Raw genomic sequence first — 19013 nt, forward strand, 5'->3', positions numbered from 1 at the left:
CAATTATGTATATGCAAGAGGCTCAAAGCGCACAGGGCAGTGTTATAAAGGAGTAGTACGTCCCACACTGCAGTACGAAGGAAACATGTGATGTGGGCCGCAGCTTGCAAACTGAATAAAAACCATCCTGACACTTTGGACTGTTGGCTGGAAAACAAAACAAATATTTTGAAGAGATCCATTTGGTTCTGATTACTTCTGATGGACGTCCACAGTTTTATGGATTATCAGAAAATGTAATTAGATAATGAGATAATTGTTCTAATTTAACAAACTGTCAGATCAACAGTCAACAGCAGCAAACAAAAAAACACCACAGAATGCATCCACACACACACACACACACACACACACACACACACACACACACACACACACACACACACACACACACACACACACACACACACACACACACACACACACATACACACACACACACCAGCTGCAGGCTGCATCTGCTTCCTGTTTCAGGCTCTGTGCTGTTCTGACCTCGGCCGGTCGAGTCAGAGGTCCATAAATCCACTTATTTACACCACACGCTGAACGTTAGCATGTACACACACACACACACACACACACACACACACACACACACACACACACACACACACACATTATATGTCGACATATGTAAACCCAGACACATGTTAATCCTCCTGTCAGTGGTGTAAAAATAACCTTGCCTCTAATTGTCCCCTCGTGTAGCAGATGTGTCTGCTGAGTATTATGTGTGTATGTTATTAAGCTGCATGTGCTGCAGGACTCGTGGGATACAAGTCCACTTCCAGCCATCTCCATCTGTGTGAGGGTGAGCGGGGTGAGCAGGGGACAGGCTGGATGTGGGAGCAGGACTCTGGACTGTGTGCTGAGCACAGCTGTAATGCTAACTGAAGGCCGCAGTCCACACTGATGAGTGCACTCTGGCCCTAACGCGCAGCATGGAGTTCACTTCTCCAGAGAGCTCCAGTCAGAGTGGTCAACATCACTTACACCACAACAGGGTGGGAATGAAGAGAGCAGAGGCAGAGAGACTCCAGCTCAGTCAGAGTCACAGGAGTTATTTCAGGCGTCCTGGTTCTGGAAGAAAAAAGTCCTGCTCGTTTTCTCTAAGACGACGTTCGGTGACTGACAGTGGGAGCAGATTTGAGTCTTATTGTAGACGGACATGAAACACTTTCTGCTCTGATTGAACAGATGAACAACTACATTGTAAATATATCTGGGCCACTGATTAAAAAGTCAAAGATACAAGCAAACATTGGTAAGAGGAGGGAACTAGAGCTCTAAGATGCTTTTTGGGAGGAAACATCGAGCACAGGCTTCATTTTATATTTTGTAAGAAGCTCATGAAAGTTTAATTCAAGATTTTCGGTAATTCTAGAGGAAACTGGCATGTTTAACGCAGTGTTTTGGAAATTAGCAGAAGAGCATTTTGAAAGACACAGACACCAAATCATATTCTTTTTATGTACTGCCAAAATGTACACATGTTGGATATGACTTCAGTGTTTGATTATGAAAAAATTAAACCTCTGTGGCCTTTCGCAAAATACATTTCTGAGTACAAGGTGCACCTGAATGCACCATGAAGGCCCTGTCCCTTCACATGAGATCATGAAGAGATAAAAGGAGAGTAAATATCTGACTTATATTCATTAATTCGACTAAAACAGGACTGTGTCAGGCAGACGAGCAAACAGGAAGATTATCATCATGTTTACACAACATCTGGTAATATGTCAGGACTCTGTGTTGTGGAGTTCTGTCGCCCTCTAGTGGCCAAAAAAATCAATAACTGCAGCTTTAAATGGGCATCAAATGCGTGAATACAGTATGCCGAGGAAACACCAACACACACCAACACACACACACACACACAGTGTTGATGCCACTCACCAGGCAGCGTCCGTTGACACACACCGCTCCGGGCTCCTTGTCGCAGGCTGTGCCGTCGAGCACTCGGCCAAAGTTGTAGTAGAAGTTGTGACCCAGAGCCAGGCAGCTCAGTTCACAGGGGTTCGAGCCTGTGCAGGGGAGATCATTAGATATGATTATGGGAATAAAAGGCAGAGGGAGGTGGAGGAACAGAAACATGGAGGAGGTGAAGAGAGGGAACCAGGAGAGAGCAGAGAGGGAGTGGAGGTACAAACCTCGCAGGTGAGGAGAGAAAACTTCTAAACGTGCAGATTAAAAAGGAGAGCAACAAAAGTTTGTGTCTGAATGTCTGAATTTTAATGTTTGTGTGAACTGTTCCTTTAAAGATAAGAGTGTATATCATCTGCTGTATTATCTCACTGACCTCCGTGGAAGGTGGTCCATCTGAAGGACTGTCCAGCCACCAGCGGTCGGTCATTGAATGCAGCACACTGCATCTCTCTGAAGTCCTCGGAGCTGGCGGGACACTCCTGCACACAGAACATAAAGCTAAAAGTTCACCTTAAACTCAACTATAACAACTTCCTGCCTCACCCAGACTCTCACCTGAGCCATTACCCTGTCATCATTCTAATCTTAACCCTGAAAATGAAATAATAACCTTGTGTCGAGTCATCGTGTGTCACACTCAGGCTGAGGATTTGTGTCCATTCACTCGAGAGCTCAATACAAACTGCACATACATCAAACACGCTTAAACACGCTGCAACATTTCTGTGTGTTTTTCCTTTAATCAATATGGGCTGTGACAGACACACACACACACACACACACACACACGGCCCGACACGTCTGACCTCACAGCACGTTCCCAACACAAAAGCAGGTCTGATACCCGACTGCGACTGTGGGATGTTAAATCCCAGAGTTCAGAGCGGAGCGGTCGACTGACGACACGAGTTAATGTGTCAGTGAAATTCCAGCTCACGCCCCTGAAAGCTCTCGGCTGCTACACCTGCCCTGAACACACCTACACGGCCAGCTTCAAGAGCGCACGTTATCCATTGTTCTAAAGTGTTTGCATGCAGCGTGAAAGTCGTTAGGCTGAAGTGACCTTGGTGTTGCAGATCTTGTACTGTCTGGGATCTCCTGCACACGGTCCACCCACAGGGTTCCTGCGACACAGAAGAGATTCACTGAGTTTATCGAACACAGCAGGTTTATTTAGCTCATCAGCATCAATCGAGATTATTCAAAAACAGGTGAAGGTTTAATTTTAGAAACACTGTTCATTTGGATGTCACTGTTGTCAAAATTAATACATGTAAATGTTTAATCATATTTCATGCAAACACATTGTTAAAAGTGAGTTTATCCTTCTTCCATCTGAGCCGTGTCACCCTGCAGGTCACAGCTGGTCTCTACCTGGTGATGCAGGTGCGCGTCCTCACTGAGGCTCCGCCCCCACAGCTACGTGAGCAGACGGACCAGCCGCTCCACGGCGCCCACTCGTTCCGGAAGTGCAGCTGCCGCCGAACACGCGCCGGACGCCCCGCTGAGGACTCAGCGGAGGGACCCCACGCAGAAACCCAGGACTGAAACACAAATGACAGAGAGAGACGCAGTGAGAATCCCTGTAGCGACTGAGCAAAGAGAAAATGCAGTTTATTCTTCATTCTTTTCACAAATTTTTCATATTTTTGCCCATTAACTATGTTCAGCAAACATCACCAAACCCATACATGATAATGTCTGTGGATCGAGAGGTAGGAAGTAAGAAAACAGGCCAATCAACCACCATTTTATGGTCCTGTTACATGTCTTCCATCACTCTCGTCTCCTCTAGTGCTGCTGGTATTGTTTTCACCTCGTCTGCTGGCGGAAATTATAACCATCGCTATAAAAAGCCAGACAAGGTGCAGTCATGAAACTTTACAGGTGTGCAGGTGAGAGCAAATTAAAGGGCAGATTCAAAGATGGCCGTGGTCCGATCAAGGAGGCTCGAGAGACAGAGAACGCTAAAAACTGCAGGGACACCACGACTATCTGCTGCCTGATCGCTCTGCAGCGTCGCTCTGCAGCGTCGGCCTGCAGCGTCGCTCTGCAGCGTCGCTCTGCAGCGTCGCTCTGCAGCGTCGGCCTGCAGCGTCGCTCTGCAGCGTCGCTCTGCAGCGTCGCTCTGCGTGTTCAAAGCTGTCAGGTGGAAACAGGCAACTGTCATCAGCTCACATTCCCTGCATGTGTGTGTTTGTGTACACGAGGAAACCAGAGACACCAGTGTTGATGGGATATCATTTGTAAAAAGAGTGTTGGAGGTAGTTCACTGTGACGCCTGACAGGTCCACATTATTTATAGGCAGGAACCCAGCAGGCAGATAACTCTAGTCTAAGAGTTGTTGGTATTAAAAGAAAAAAAAACCTTGTGAGCCTGGTGGATCGGGATCGTCAGAGCCAAACAATAAAAGTGATTAGAAAAATCTCAATGGCGCTCCTCTAACACATTCCAGAGTTTTCACCCCGGAGGAGGACTGAAACTGGCGGCGTTCCCACCGGTGTCTCATACAGGAGCTGGCTCACACACACATTTAACTCTTTACACACACACACACACACACACACACGACACGTCTGCCGGGAAGTCAAAGTCATGTGGAGTATCTGCTGTGCAAGACGAGAATCAATATCATGACGGACGTGAAGAAGAAAAAAACAACTTAAAGCTCTTTTCTGCTCGTTTTCCACCACTTTCCTCATTAATATGATAATTTATGCAGCGGGATTCTCCGGTGTGTAATCAGATCTAATCAGGAGTGTTTCTGTCATGTCATTAATTCTGCTCAAACAAATGATTTCTTCACTAATCTCTCAGTTATTATATATCCATTAACATGTTTTGTCTCTGAAATCAGAGTTTCTATTTGCAAATCCTCACATTTGAAAAGTGAGAAGTAGAAAAATTAATAAATATATAAATGATATGAAATATAAAATAGATATAATGTCATAATTTCATCATTTTCTTGAGTTATGCTCAAGACATTTTATGACATTTTGCCACCAAAACCTCATCAGTTCATCCAAAGAGTGCAGCCAGAAATATTCATTTACATGAGCTGGTGGAAAACAAGGAACCAAAGCAAAACGTTTTCTTGACTTTTTATTTTAAGACACTATTTACAGTACTTGTGTGTCAGACAGTGTTTCCAGAAACTAAAAGAAGAGTTTAACGATCAGCTCCACTTGTTTAACCATCTAGTTATTTCACTTAATAACTAAACTTCCCGACTCCTTGAACGACTCAACAAACAGAAGAGCATTTATGTTTCTGTACAGCGAGAAAAAAAAACAAACAAACAAAAAAAACAGCTGAGGCCGACACACACACACACACACACACACACACACACACACACACACACACACACACACACACACACACACACACACACTCAGCTGAGAGCGACCTGTGCTATGACTCTGCATCATTTTCCATGGCAGGGTCACCTGAGGTCGCCCTCATTAGTGTTACCAGCGGCCAAATTAGCGTTGATAACAGTTGGAGATGAGGTCGGCCGGCATTCTAGATTAATGAAAGTGACCTTTGACCTTTACACCCACGCGCGCCCCCTCCTCATCCCTCCTTCCTTCACATGAGCAGAAAAAAAACTCCTCAAATACATCAAGTAAAAGATGGAAACAACCTCTGATAATAACCAAAGAAATAACGATAACAGATCAGCTGATCGTCCACACGTGTGGACGATCAGCTGATCTGTTATCGTTATTTCTTTGTAAAAATTCCAGTGAAACTCAAACAAGATGGCCGCATCCTCAACAACGAAAAACAGACAGTGTTACAGTTTTTTTTTTTTCGCCATTCTTCAAATAACACGAATGAGAAGTAACAAACACGGAGCTGCAGATGGACCGAGCAGAATCTGGTCTGCAGAGGAGTTCAGTGATTGTTTCGTTACAGGAAACTGTCCAAACTCCTTTAATTGACAAAAAGCATGAGGAGCTCATTCCATCAGGCTTTTATGGAATCAATTTGATATTTTTCTTTGGTGTCGTGGTTTGAAAATCTTCCTTTAGATCAGATTTAACTACCTTGTTTTATCAGATCCGATCGTTTGATTACTTAAGTAAAAATTTGATCATAAATATGAAATCATTTAAAACTTAATCACACAGAAATTTTAAAAAAAACATTTATTTATCTAGTGTATGTGTTGTAGACAGCTGCTTTGTCTTCTTCCACTGCAAACCAAATCTACCTGCAGGTATATAAAAATAAAAGTCACCTGGACGTCTCATATCGCAGCAGCCTCAACATGTCAAATACAGCTCAGGTAATAATCCAGTATTTTGACAGCAGCCATGAGGTGAATCTGACCACGCAACTACAAGACAAGCTGACCAAAACGCATCAATTAGAGCAAAAATGATCCTGTGAGAGCAAGAAGAAGACGTGTGAACCTGACAGCCTTTCTACTCACATCACTCTCAAATGTAGAAATCCATCCAACCATTTGTTCTGTTCGTGTTGTTTTGTCGACAACAGAGACGTTGCCAGTGCAGCTGCGGTCGATGACTCAATGCAGAAAATGTTTCAGTAATCTAAAACAACTCTTTAAAAGTGGCACGACTCTTTTTTTTCTCCCCCCACAGTGTCATTACTTCTGTTTAAATGTCACCAGCGGGATTCTGGTTTACTGGTTTTTTTTTTTTTTTTGTTCCTGACAACTAAACTTGAGCAACTGATCGGGAGTGTGTTGAGCCGTCGCTGCATTCCTGTGTTTGATGTGACGGAGCGGCTACATGTGTCTCTGTCGGGTTATTCCAGCCGGGCCTGGGGGGCCGTCGGCCTGACGACAAGACAAACAGCGATGAAAGATGGACGCCGCCGCAGCAGAGAAAAAAGGTGGTGCAGCAGCAATCAGAGCGTGGAAAGACCTTACAGGAACATTTTTCAGGACGGAATAACACGCTGCAAAAACAATCCAATCAGAACGCTCCCAGAACCTCAGCGACCGGCTGACCCGCTCACATCTGACGGGCCGTGATTGGTTTATTATCGAAATGAGCTGAATTTTCCTCCTTGGAGCCCGAGAGCAGGGTTTCCCTCCGAACAAACTGGCTCAATCACAACAATTAACTCTGTCAAATGTTAGAAAAAGAAGACAGAAAGGCAGGAAGACGCCGGGGGGAGGCTCAGCCCGGTCCAAACTACAGACACTGGTGTGTAAATTCAGCTTGTTGAAACTCTGTCATCCAGCAATTAGCTCCGTATATTTACAGAACGCGACACAAAGGTTGACACTGTGGTTGCCGACAGACTCAACGCCCTAACAATCTGCATCAGAACATTTCAGACAGTTATAATAATTCAAATATACCTAAAACAGTCTCAAATAAATGTCATTCAGTATGTTGCTTACGTAAGTTTCTTACAGCGTTAAAATGGATCGACTGGTTCACTGTTCTCAGGGCACTGATATCTAGAACCAATAAACCTGCAGCACAAATAAAAATCTCAGCATCAAAATGTGTATTTATACTTTCAACAACATCTGTTCAATAATCAAGCTGTAATTTACATTGCTGACGCTCATGCATGGTGACGATAATCAGACAAAATGCTGAATATCGGCCCCGATAATAAGACTGTCAGCTGATGCAGACTGATCCATCCAGACAGGAAGTCACACAGGGTCAAGTGCATCCGGTCCCTTTTCAAAATAAAAGACCCTGTGAACATCTACATGACACAATGTTGGTTGTTTAACAATGAAGACAACAACTCCCATGATCCCCCGCTACTTGTTTTCACTGAGAGCCCTCTAGTGGCAGAAATGACCTAATGTGCATCTGAACTCTGACAATCAGTCCAGGGTCAACACAGTGAGAAGCGTCGACACCCGGCAGAGACATTTCTGCAGCGGCCACTCGGTGACTCGTGTTGATGCGCGGCAGTCGGACTTACACTCTGTGGGGACGACATGCAGACGGGAGCGACCAGCAGCAGGACAAAGGTCAGGGCCTGGCACAGAGTCAGCTTCCTGGAGACAGGGAGAGAAACAAGCATGTCAGTCAGTCGGTGACAAACACCCTCGCCGCTTCACGTGGATTAAACACGGGAACGCACGACCACAAAGTGGATACAGCGGAGGTGTTCGAGAAGACAGAGAAAGCACCGAGGGGAAACCGAAAGAAAAAGACGCGACTGACACTTCAAACAGCCGAGGTCTTTAGGTCACTGATAATATCCACAAATAAGCTGCCACACAACTGCGACCCCCTGTGGGCAGGAGCCAAGGTCAGGAATGCCCCCCCATCCAGCAAGTATCATTAATTCCCCCTGCCCAGCTCCTCCACCCACAGCAGCGTCTTATTAACTCCCACACAGCCGCCTGACTGAACGCCTCATCTCGCTCGGCCACTCCGCGGACCTCTGCTGCACGAGAAGACGCTGAGAAACCAGAACCACCTGCCGAGTCCACATCAAGTCCTCTCAGGTCACCGATAATCTGAATAAGAGCTCAGTTAGTGCAAACATCTGGTTACACCGGCTCTCCGTGACGTAGATTTGCACTTGCAAAGAAAAATTCAAAGGTCAACTGTTGCCTTCACAGTAAAGTTCACATCCGGAGCTCTGTGGGCTACATTTAACAATCCTCATGTATGACCTGAAACCTCAACATCGGCTGAATGTTGCCAGGTAAGACCTCCTTTGTGTTCGCTCTCACCTCCTACCTTTACCTCGAGGCAGCGGGAAGACGTGGATTCTCCGTCTTTTTTCTGCCTCTGACTCATCAAAAGGTCGAGCGCTTGTTTCTGAGAAGTGGCGGTGATTCTTGGAAAGCCCCCTCTCTTTGACTGCTTCCTGGCACCGCTTTACTGACGGTGTGTCGTCTTTTACGAGTGTGTTGTGTGGCGGGAGGGAGGTGTCATTTTCATTAATACACTGCGAGGAACAACCTGTACCACAGATCGCGGTAGGAACAACTCAATCTTCTCCGTTTCCTCCGGCCTGACCTTCTCTCCCACGTCTCACTCCGTCAGCTTCCAGTCCGTCTGTCATCTCTCTCTCTCTCTCTCTCTCTCAGGCTGTTTTTTATCTCTCCCTGGACCGTAAACACAGAGCCGGTCCAGAGCTTTTGGAGTTGGCTCGTTCCCAGGTCAGTAGTTGCCCTGTCCAATTAAACGATACACATCTCCCTCACACTTGGCTGAGCAGCCCTTCCCTCCAGCTCCCGTCCTGGCCTTACATGGGGGAATTTATATCAGTGGAACGAGGAAGGTCGCGTTGACCGAAAGAGGCAACGGGCTCCTGAACCACGACTGATGGAGCAGGACGTCTCATTTTCACTCAGACTTTATTTTATTTCTAGCATCTCAGCTTCGTGACAGAAGGACCATTGTGTTCGCAGGTTTGACCTGCTCAACTTCAAATCAGTGGCAGATTTTCTGGCTATTTTAATTGTTGATACCCGAATACAACTAATCAGTCAGCAGGAGACGGTGATCTACAGTATTTTAACTCTGTACGGTGGTAAAGTGACATGCACAAAAGTTCAAACATGCATAACTGAAATTACAAAAGTAAAGTTGTTTTTCCAAATCTAAACATGTACTTGTCTTCCCTGCAGCTGAACTCTGAGCAGGACGCACATTTCACCTGTTTTTACATCACAGATGACAAAGAAAGGCATGAAAACACGATTCTGAGGCTGCAGGTGAAACATACTGATTAAGGAACTGAACTGAAAAGACAAAAAGACAAAGACTCGACCAGCCAAACCTGTTTCTGCTGACTAAATCCTGAGTCGGGTACAGCCCCGTCACATCGTCCCGATACACTTCACACATGATTTATTTCTACGGTTTCAATGCGACACGTCACGAGACGACACAGAATCACTCACAGCTGGTTATAAAGTTCATTCACCAATATCAAGTTAGTAGCTTGTAACTGAGATGTGCACACAGTGAGACAACACGGACACACAGATGCTTTAAAACAGCGACGAGTTGATTTTTCGTCATTCTTGATGACGAGTTTCCTTTTATTATTAGTTCAAGATGGATTTGTGGTTCACTGATTCCAACCCATGTTTATAACATTCACATCTGAGTCTGACATCAGCAGTGTAAGATTAGAAAGACGAGGCTACACTGATATTATTAGTTATTATATTATATTATTATATTATTTGGCTGTGTAGGATTCTTTCCAACATGTGCGATTCAAACACTTCCTGTAGCTTCAGAGCCAAAAGTCAAGATTCATTAGAAAAAGATTGATGTAATAATTTCCACAATGATCATGATTTTACCTGATGAAATACTGCTTCACATTGTCACTGTGGTCAAACTGTTGTAGCGAGAATAGAACCCACTTTTATTAACGAGGTGGTACCGATCCGCCTCGTGAAGCGATCCAGCAGCACCATAAATAACGTTTAAACAACCACAACAACAAAACGTCACATTCTGTCACAATCTGCTGACAGAAACTCAAAGTTTCATTAAACCTCGACTGAAGTTTTACATATTACTGTAGAAACTGACATTCTGTGCAGTCTAACTTACGTAACCTACAGAGACGAAGTCGTTTCTCTCAGTTTCACTTCTCGACGTCTGGCTTCAGGTTCTGAACATGAAAAGACAGCAGCTCCGGTCGCTGACTGCCGGGCCCCCCCCTCCCTACAGGGGCCCTTACAGAGGTGAGCAGGGGTCAGTCCGCCTCCTCCTGCTCTCATTAAGACTATAGCAGCACATCAGTGAATAGCTCCGGGGCAGGGAGAGGGAAATGGCTTTAATCAATACGAGACTAGTTGTTTATTTTGACTGACATTAGTCGCTCTTGTGACCGAGGGGGGAGAGAGAACACGCCGACCCGCCCGACAGGAAACACAACGCCGAGCTGCTCTTATCATCAAACACGTGATGAGACGATCAGACGAACTTTCATCTCAGCAGAAACATCGGGAGGTTTATATGTCGTGTTTCACTTCCTGTCGAGGTGAAACGATCAACTGTTGCATGTTAGTTTCAGCCGAGTATCTTGTAAAAGAGTTTACAGATTTTGGTTAAAATTAAGCGAAACTTTAACACCCAGATAAAAAAGTAATCGTTCATCGCGCTAATTGTGAAGATTATTTTATAACATGTTGATTGTTTTCTTGATTAAAGTAAAAGTTGGTCCAAAATACGTCGATCCGCCTTTCCGAAAGCCGAAGATCCTCGTCGTCCTCAAAAGTCTTGTTTTGTCCTTAAACCCAATTAAATTCAGTTTTCTGTCACAGAGGAGGAAAGAAACCAGAAAATATTCATATTTAAGAAGCTGGAATCAGAGAATTTTGACCTAGAGAATTACTCAAACGTATTTATCAATAATCAAATATTACACAATTAATTTTGTATCGATTAATCGTTGCTAAAAATCCATTTGTATTAGCTTCTCAAATGTGAACAACTTCTGGTTTTCTTAGTTGTCTATCAAAGTAAACTGACTCTGTGGATTTTGGATTGAGAAAACAAGATTTCTGGAGACATCAGCTTTCTTTATTTACTATATCTTTATATTTTCATGGACTGAAAATTGGATTTAGTTACTTTTAATAGGGTGATTTTTAGGATGTCGTGGAGAAACACTGGAGCTGTAGTGATAAATCTATAAGTTACTAAGAGTTAAATTAATCTCCAAGTATTGTGATAGTTGATTCAGCTTCTTAAATGTGAATATCTTCTGTCAATTCTTTGAATTGTGGACACAACAAGACATTTCAGGACGACATCTTGGACTTTGGGAAACCTTGACGCTAATCTTCTAGTCGCAGCTGTGATAAACACTTTCTCATGCTTGAGAAACCCTCTTGATGAGAGTCCAAGATGGAGATCACCACCAAAATCCCACCTGACACGTGAACAAAGTGCCTTCTGCCCACATGAAAAGAGTCATCTGGGAAACAAACGTCCATCCAGCAGAGCTCAGAGAGGCTGAACGCTCCCCGCCCCGCGCTGATAATTCCTCTCTAACGACTGAACTCGCAAACCTTTGCTTGAACACACCCTGACAGACAGGTAGCTCTCTCAGTCCCACCCTGCACAAATAAACAGCAGCTCCATGCTGTTATCATTCAATTACACTGAGGTTGGAGGGTGCTGCAGGTGAGAATGTGTTCTTTGACCTCCGGGAAGGTGTGAGTCATGTCAACACAGGAGACACCTGACTGAAGATCTCTGCTCCTTCAGCTTCTTAGCGTTGGGCTGAGTGTTTCTCTACGGTGACCCACAGGCGTCCTTTACTTTTTTTTTTTTTTTTTATCATTGTCTGCACACCCACCACGTTTGGAAAAGCAATACGTCTTCCGACCAGGGGCCGGTCTTAACCTTTGACCCCGCCAGAGATTTAGCTGAGACCCACCCAGCGTTGGGGAGAGCCTGGTGGAGGGTCTGATGGTTATATGGAGCACGCTGCTGAATGAATCGACACAACCTTTAACAGATGTTCAGTGTGAGGGCTCTGCGGTCAGCTCTGACCCCTGGATCTGTGTTGACTATGAATGAGGCAGCAACAATCGAGCGCTCAGAGGCGAAGGTCAGCATGCATTAACCAAAAGAGCCTCTTTGAGCACAAGCCGACGGTCTTTGTGCCTCAGCAGCTGCTTCTCTTGAAGACGTAGTAAAACATTTCGAAAAAAAAAAGAAAGAAAGAAATGCAACACTATTGTACGTTTGGACAAAACACCCAGAGAGGACTGCGGTAAATAACTGACTGAAAGACAGACGTCAGTATCGTGATGTTGGTTTTGTTGTTGCCTAGATGTCTAGACTCTGCCTCTTGCTCAACCGTGGTCCCTTCCCTTCCCTTCCCTTCCCTTCGCTTCGCTTCAATGCACTTAACTCGCTCCTTCCACGACAGGGAGAACAAACTTCATACACCGTCATACCTCAGGGATTATGAGATTATCTTTTCACAGCCACTCTGACTGAAGCAGAGCCTCTCAGGTCATCTACAGTCGTCGTCTAACAACATGAGAAACGGGGCAGAGATGATACGTGATAAACAGCGAGTGAAAAACAAAACTTTGTGAGAAACGACTGAGCTGAATCACTTCTTCTGCCAGGCGTCAATGAACCACAGCGAACATTTTTTTCAGTATTCAGATCTTTAACTTAAAGCTGCCACAAGGAACTTCGATCCTTTGTTGATTTTGGAGCCCTCTGTGGACAAACGTGGTCGTGTTTCCAGCGTCAAAACCACAAAATAAACAGTCAAGAATAAAATCGTCTCAAGAACAATCTCCCCCTGCTTCTTTCTAACTTCATAAACCTGGTGATGACATTACCCACAAACAGTGGAGGCAAGTTATCAGATTAGATTCGCAAGACCTGAAAAACACACCTGAATGTGTAAAATTGGTGGCGTTACCCTTTAAGTAAATGTACTTAGTTACACTCCAGCCCTGCTTCACACCGAGCTGTGGACTGGGAGTGGCTGATGTTTTTTCTTTCTTTTTTTTTTTTGCTTTGTCTCCATCAGCTTCTTAATTACGTTTTAAAACACATTAATGGTTCCAGAGGCAGAAAATCCCACATCTGGATCGCCACCAAAAAAACAAATCAATTGTTCCTTGGCGCGAAGCCGAAACATTCATCAAATCTCATGGAAATTCTTTCACGAGGTTTTTAAAAAACGTCCTGCTGACAGACGCAGGAAGACAGTAACTGTGTACAAACCGCAGCCTTAATCCTTTCAAACAGTAAAGACGAGGCTTCTCGACGGGTTCGTGCAGAGACACACAAACACGCAGCAGTAAACTCTTATCTGGCTGAACCTTGTCCGTCAGTACGATCACTGTCTGACTTCATCGTTTTTATGTTCAGTACCTGGTTCGACTCCAGAAACAACGTTCAGGTGATCAGGATGTTGTAGAGGAACATGACATGTCTTCACACACAGCGATGGTTTCCAGCTTTCGCCGTGTGTTAACCTTCTGTTTGGATCTGCAGGTTTTGTATTAAAAGAGTTTATGTGGTTAATAAATCTTTGAGTGGATTACTGGCTGGAATCTGTCCAGGATGCAGACGCTCAGACAAAAAGGTAGAGCAAGAAGTGAACCTGTTCGGTACAAAAGGTTGTCGCCGGGGCAGAACATTACGGTCCGTTTCTCGCTTGTCAAAAGTTTGAACCCTCCCTAAAGAACAATTACAGCCCACAGCCGCAGCAACAGTCGGCCTTTAAACTGCAGACATTTTGATTCGTCGTCGTTGGAAAAGTACAGGTGTAATTAATTACGATAACCACGGGTCTGAGCGAGCCAGCATGAAGAACACCGGGAACCTGGAACCGAAGCAGCTGAATGGAATTCAGACATAATTCATTTAATTTTAACCTGTAGCCTCCTCCGACTGTGACATGTCCAAATCCCATTGAGAAAAAGTCAGTGTGCTACTGACTTCAGTCCCTGTTGCTCTTTGCTCCCATTCCTGGGTTTTGTGTTCTTCGGTATGAATAAATTCAGCAGCTGTGGCCTCGGTTTCAACATCTGGACCTCGGTAGGTTTCGTGTTCTGGGGTTAAGGAGAAATCTGTGGTGGGTTTACACACTGGAGGTAAGTTTAAACACCTGAAGGCTTGAACGGACATGAACTTCATCCAGCTGAATCACCAGAAAACTAGAGGCGCCAACAGCTCAATCAGGCCTGATCCAATATCAAAAATCATCAACATGTATCAGTCTAAACTTTAAAACACAGATAACTGCTGAACCATAAGCGACGCTCACCAGATGTGGAGTCTGAAGCACATTTTACTCACCAGGCACGTAAATATCTCTCCATTATTCCCTGAGAAATGAACAAAAGTGTACACAAACTGATTGAAATCTTGGTTTTAACATCAGCTCCTCTGTAGGTTTTCTATCAGGGAGGTTTGTGTGATGTTACTGAGAAATCTGTGACGGGATTACTCACTGGAAGTGAGCAGCTCAAGGCCTGAATAGACATGAAACTGTTCCAGTTGATTCATCAGCAGAAAAGATGAGTAACTGTGTCGGGAAATATCTGTCTGAATTTTATTCAGTGCTTTTCATTCGGTTGCTTTCGGACATTTCAGATGATTCATCAGAGATCGAGGGAGAAAATCAGCAAATGTGACAAAACTTAAAGTGAATAAAACGAGAAAAAAAACACAATCTCATCCATGAATGTTCAAGTAATGTTAATAGGTTTTTCATCAGCAGTTTAACGATAACGAAAACAACTTAAAAACCTCACAAACCATTCAGCGGTTTAAACACACGATATGTAATCCCTGCAGCTAAGAGATCTCTGCCAAAAAGAAATTAAAAACTTTTGGGTATCTTCATTCCTGTTTATCAACCAGACTGCAGCAGTGATCCGGAGAGGTGACGTCCACTGTCGGGTGTTTATGTTCGATAATGTGGAGGGAAAATGTATTTTACTTCATGAACGTGACGTAACGTGAGAGTTGACCTGAATCAAACACACAGACGCTAGCTTACGACTAAACCTACAGTGATGTTATCAGGCTGAAAAAACACCAGTGAACAACCAACATCGCTTAATATCAGACTTGAATCATGTTCGCGAGGTCATATTTTAGTTTAGTTAACATCTTAATGTTCATGTTCGCCAGTTTCTGCCCTCACTCTCCGATTCTCTCCCGGATGTTGAAATGCATCGTTACCTCGAGTAAACTTGTGGATTTGAGATTTGAAATAATGTAAATACATAAGTTTTTTGTCATTTTTAGACATTTTGATGCAGAATTCTTCCATATTAGATATTTAAATCAGTTCACTTTCAAATTCTGTGTCAGTTTGGAGGCATTCGGCGACTGTGGTTCATTTTATCTTCCAGAGATGAGACAATGACGCTGAAGCTCAGGGGTACCAAGAAACATCTGCAACTTTCTGTGGCTGAATGTTTTTTTCCTTTTACCTCGAACCACTTTTAATTAATCTGCTACCCAAGGTCTTTTTCATTAACTGAACCTTTTAGTTTTCTACTCTTGACGTGACTTTACTGTGGATCATGAGCTGTGTGCACATCTGGGGCCCATCACAGAAAGTGCATTTGATCGTACATCTGTAAAAAATGTACTAACTCAGTTTTTCTGACAATTAACCCAGTCTTTCTTGAAGTAATGATGTCCCTTCCTCGTGTGCTCAGAGTCCACAGAGGGGAAGAAAAGGACTGTAAATTCCTCCCCGCAGGAGAGAGTGACATCACTGCATGTAACGCCTAATTAGAGTCCTCGTTTTGAAGCTATATGCTCAGTGTACCATGGTAAGTAGATTAAATCTGTTCATGGGGCGGATGGCTCCTTCCCAAACAAACATTCCTCCAAAGAGTTATCAGAGAGACAGAAAATTCGCCCCAAGCCAAATGAGTCCGGGCCGACGGCGGTCCGCCTGACAGACGGCCGACACATTTCTCCCGACACGTCACATCGCATGCAGCCGGTGAAACGCTTAAAGTTTCTGATTCAGAAGGATAATTTCACCTAAAAATCAAGATTCAGTCGTCATCTACTGTCGAGCTCTTCAATTAGAAGATTCTGGTTTTGTGATAAGATTAATCGATCTGTCAGGGAGCGAAGCTTGATGTGTTGATGTTCTGACGGTTCTGTCACTTTGGGTCCGACTGATCATGTTTGGATGAAACCTTTAGTCTCGCCATGATGAGATGCTCTTTCCTCAGAAGAGGAGTTCTGATATGTGCAGTTACTTTCAGAAGTAGCTGGTGACTTGACACAAAATGGCTCCATACATGTTTATCTGATGTAGTCAGACTTGAGATCCCAAGTTGGTTATTTACATCTTCAACGTGCGGCTGAGGTCGTGCACCCACTTCCAAAAAGTTGTGCGCTATTGCTTTTAGTTTAGCAGCTACAGCTTTTTAAAAAAAGAGTGTAAAACTTATATTTTCAAATCATTTCAGGATCTCAGGGCTTCTGGAAACTTTGGTTACATCTGATGAGCTGTTTAGACTTTTTCTTTTTACATTTCAAATCAAGTCTCCTGCTACTTCAGTTGTTTAGATGAATCCTGCAAGTCTGTTTTGGTCCAGAAATGTTTTGTGGACTTTCTGTCTGCATGGCAGCGAGCAGGTAACGACTGAATCCACATTTCTGGGGTTGAACTTGTCCTTCAAGACAGACATTCAGAAGAATCGAGTCTTCATGTTTGTGCAGTTTAAGCAAAAAGATTCAGACGTTCCGCCGCCTGTGTTCGTGTTCTCTGCTGCAGGGACGGGGATTAGATAAAATATGAGCTGGGTATTTATAGCCGGTGACATTTAGGAGATAAAGGTAGTGCAGCAGGATGAGTGGAATGCAGAGCCAGGAGTTGCAATATATCCCAGATACTGTGTGGCAGGAGGATTACCTCACCCCGCGGGCAGGAAGTGGCCTACAGCAGGCTGGATGTGACTTCTGCCCTCAGAGCAAACATCCACAACTGCACTGCAGATTATTGAGAACTGAACTCAAGTCGAGTTTGTTTGATTAAAATGACAAATAACGGACGACACTCAGGCTCCAGGCTGCAAACATGCACCCAGAATAACTCCTGAACCATCACTTTTCTCCCCCTTCTGTGCTTGTGATGAAGTGACCCGCAGAACAAACAGCTTCCAGCCGGGTGAGAATAACTCAACTGTCCCTGGAATTTATCACCTCCCATCCTTCACTGCACTGCAACAAAATGTTCAAAGCTTCTTTTTTTGCAGCTCCCTTGCAAGCAAAATGACTCAAGGTAAATATTTAAAGCCACCACATATTTCCTCCTCACTGAAATGAAACTCTAGAGTACAAACAGTCTCCACTCTTCAAGAAGAGAAACCCCCTCAACCTGTCTGTGGAGCTGATCTCATCCCGTCCAGCCTCATAAATCACCTTAATTCAGTTCTCATGCTCCCTCCTGCAGCCGGAGACACGGTGTCTTACCTCGTCAGTACTGATGACATGGTAGATCCTTGTGGATGTGTGTTCAGGTACATCGGTCGTCAGGTGCGGTTCTGCACCCGGATCATGGTGAGAAACGTCTCGGCTCAGATGCGCAGTGCATCCCAGCCACACGGCTGTCTGACCGAACACCATCCATATCCTGCGGATCCTCCTTCCTGTTCTTCTTGGGGTTTTTTTAAAAAGGGGAAAACTTTGCATGAACTTTTTTCTTTTGTTGTTGTTGCCACTTTCAGCTGCAGAGCTCGTCCATCCGACCCGACCTCCCACTCAGAACAAATCACAGGGCGCGCAACGAAAGACGCATCTTGTGCCGGACATCAGCGGGAGAAAAGCTCCAAATACAGCTGAGAGTCAAACTCCTGCTGCACATTAATCCACACAGAGAGCAAGATAACTGTGTCCTTCCATGCAGGTGACTTCCCTCGTGTCCACACACTCGCCTCCTGTATCAGCAGGTAGCTCCGCTGCTGGTTTCCTCTGGGTTTTTTTGACCTTCCAGTCCCGACCGATGTGCGCACAGAGCCCCGGGCGCAGCGCTCCAGCCAGACTCGCCGTGTTCGGCCGTGTGAGTGCGGTGCTGCTGTGTCGGGTGTCTCCCTCTCTCTCTCTCTCTCTCTCTCTCTCTCTCTCTCTCTCTCTCTCTCTCTCTCTCTCTCCACCTGAGCGCCGCATTCCTGCCCGGAACACACGCCTCTCTCCTCCAATCACAGCCCGGCAGCACCTCCGAAGTCCGGGAGGCGACACGACGTTTCCCTGCAGACAAACCGTGAAGGTGCAGAGGAAATTAAAGTTATCAGTCCATGGAAGTAAACATACAGCTCATGAGTTAAAGGGGCATTATGTAGATTTTAGAGAAGGGAATATTTACAGTTATAATGCGGTGAAAAATACAAACGCAATTCAAAAAGCAAATGAAGAAGGTGTTCTCAGAGGGAAATAAGAAAAAACAGAGTGAAACTGTGTTGTTTGTTTGTTTATTCAGTTTATTAGAGATATGTGTTTTTTCCAAAACTAGTCGTAGTCGCCAGGTACTGTGAGTAAAATGTCCCCGAGGATCAAGAATGACTGAAAAGCGGTCGAAAAACTTTAAACTTGGCGCACAAAATCAAAAATGTTGAATTTTCCATTTTATATTT

At 44.5% G+C, this 19013-nt stretch overlaps 1 protein-coding gene across 1 annotated transcript in view; it reads right to left on the reverse strand.

Annotated features, from left to right (window-relative positions):
- adamtsl5 (ADAMTS like 5) overlaps positions 1-18492 on the reverse strand; it is a 30545-nt gene extending 12053 nt beyond the window's left edge. Inside the window, exons 1-6 of the mRNA XM_037094546.1 lie at positions 17857-18492; positions 7862-7937; positions 3304-3473; positions 2993-3053; positions 2303-2408; positions 1900-2027 (exon numbers count right to left, since the gene is read on the reverse strand). Coding sequence (XP_036950441.1) covers positions 1900-2027; positions 2303-2408; positions 2993-3053; positions 3304-3473; positions 7862-7937; positions 17857-17909 — 594 coding nt within the window. The 5' untranslated portion in view covers positions 17910-18492. The remainder of the gene's footprint in view (positions 1-1899; positions 2028-2302; positions 2409-2992; positions 3054-3303; positions 3474-7861; positions 7938-17856) is intronic.
- Positions 18493-19013: the final 521 nt, after the last annotated feature.

This window comes from Acanthopagrus latus, chromosome 4, assembly GCF_904848185.1.
Source record: "Acanthopagrus latus isolate v.2019 chromosome 4, fAcaLat1.1, whole genome shotgun sequence".
Lineage (NCBI taxonomy): Eukaryota > Metazoa > Chordata > Actinopteri > Spariformes > Sparidae > Acanthopagrus > Acanthopagrus latus.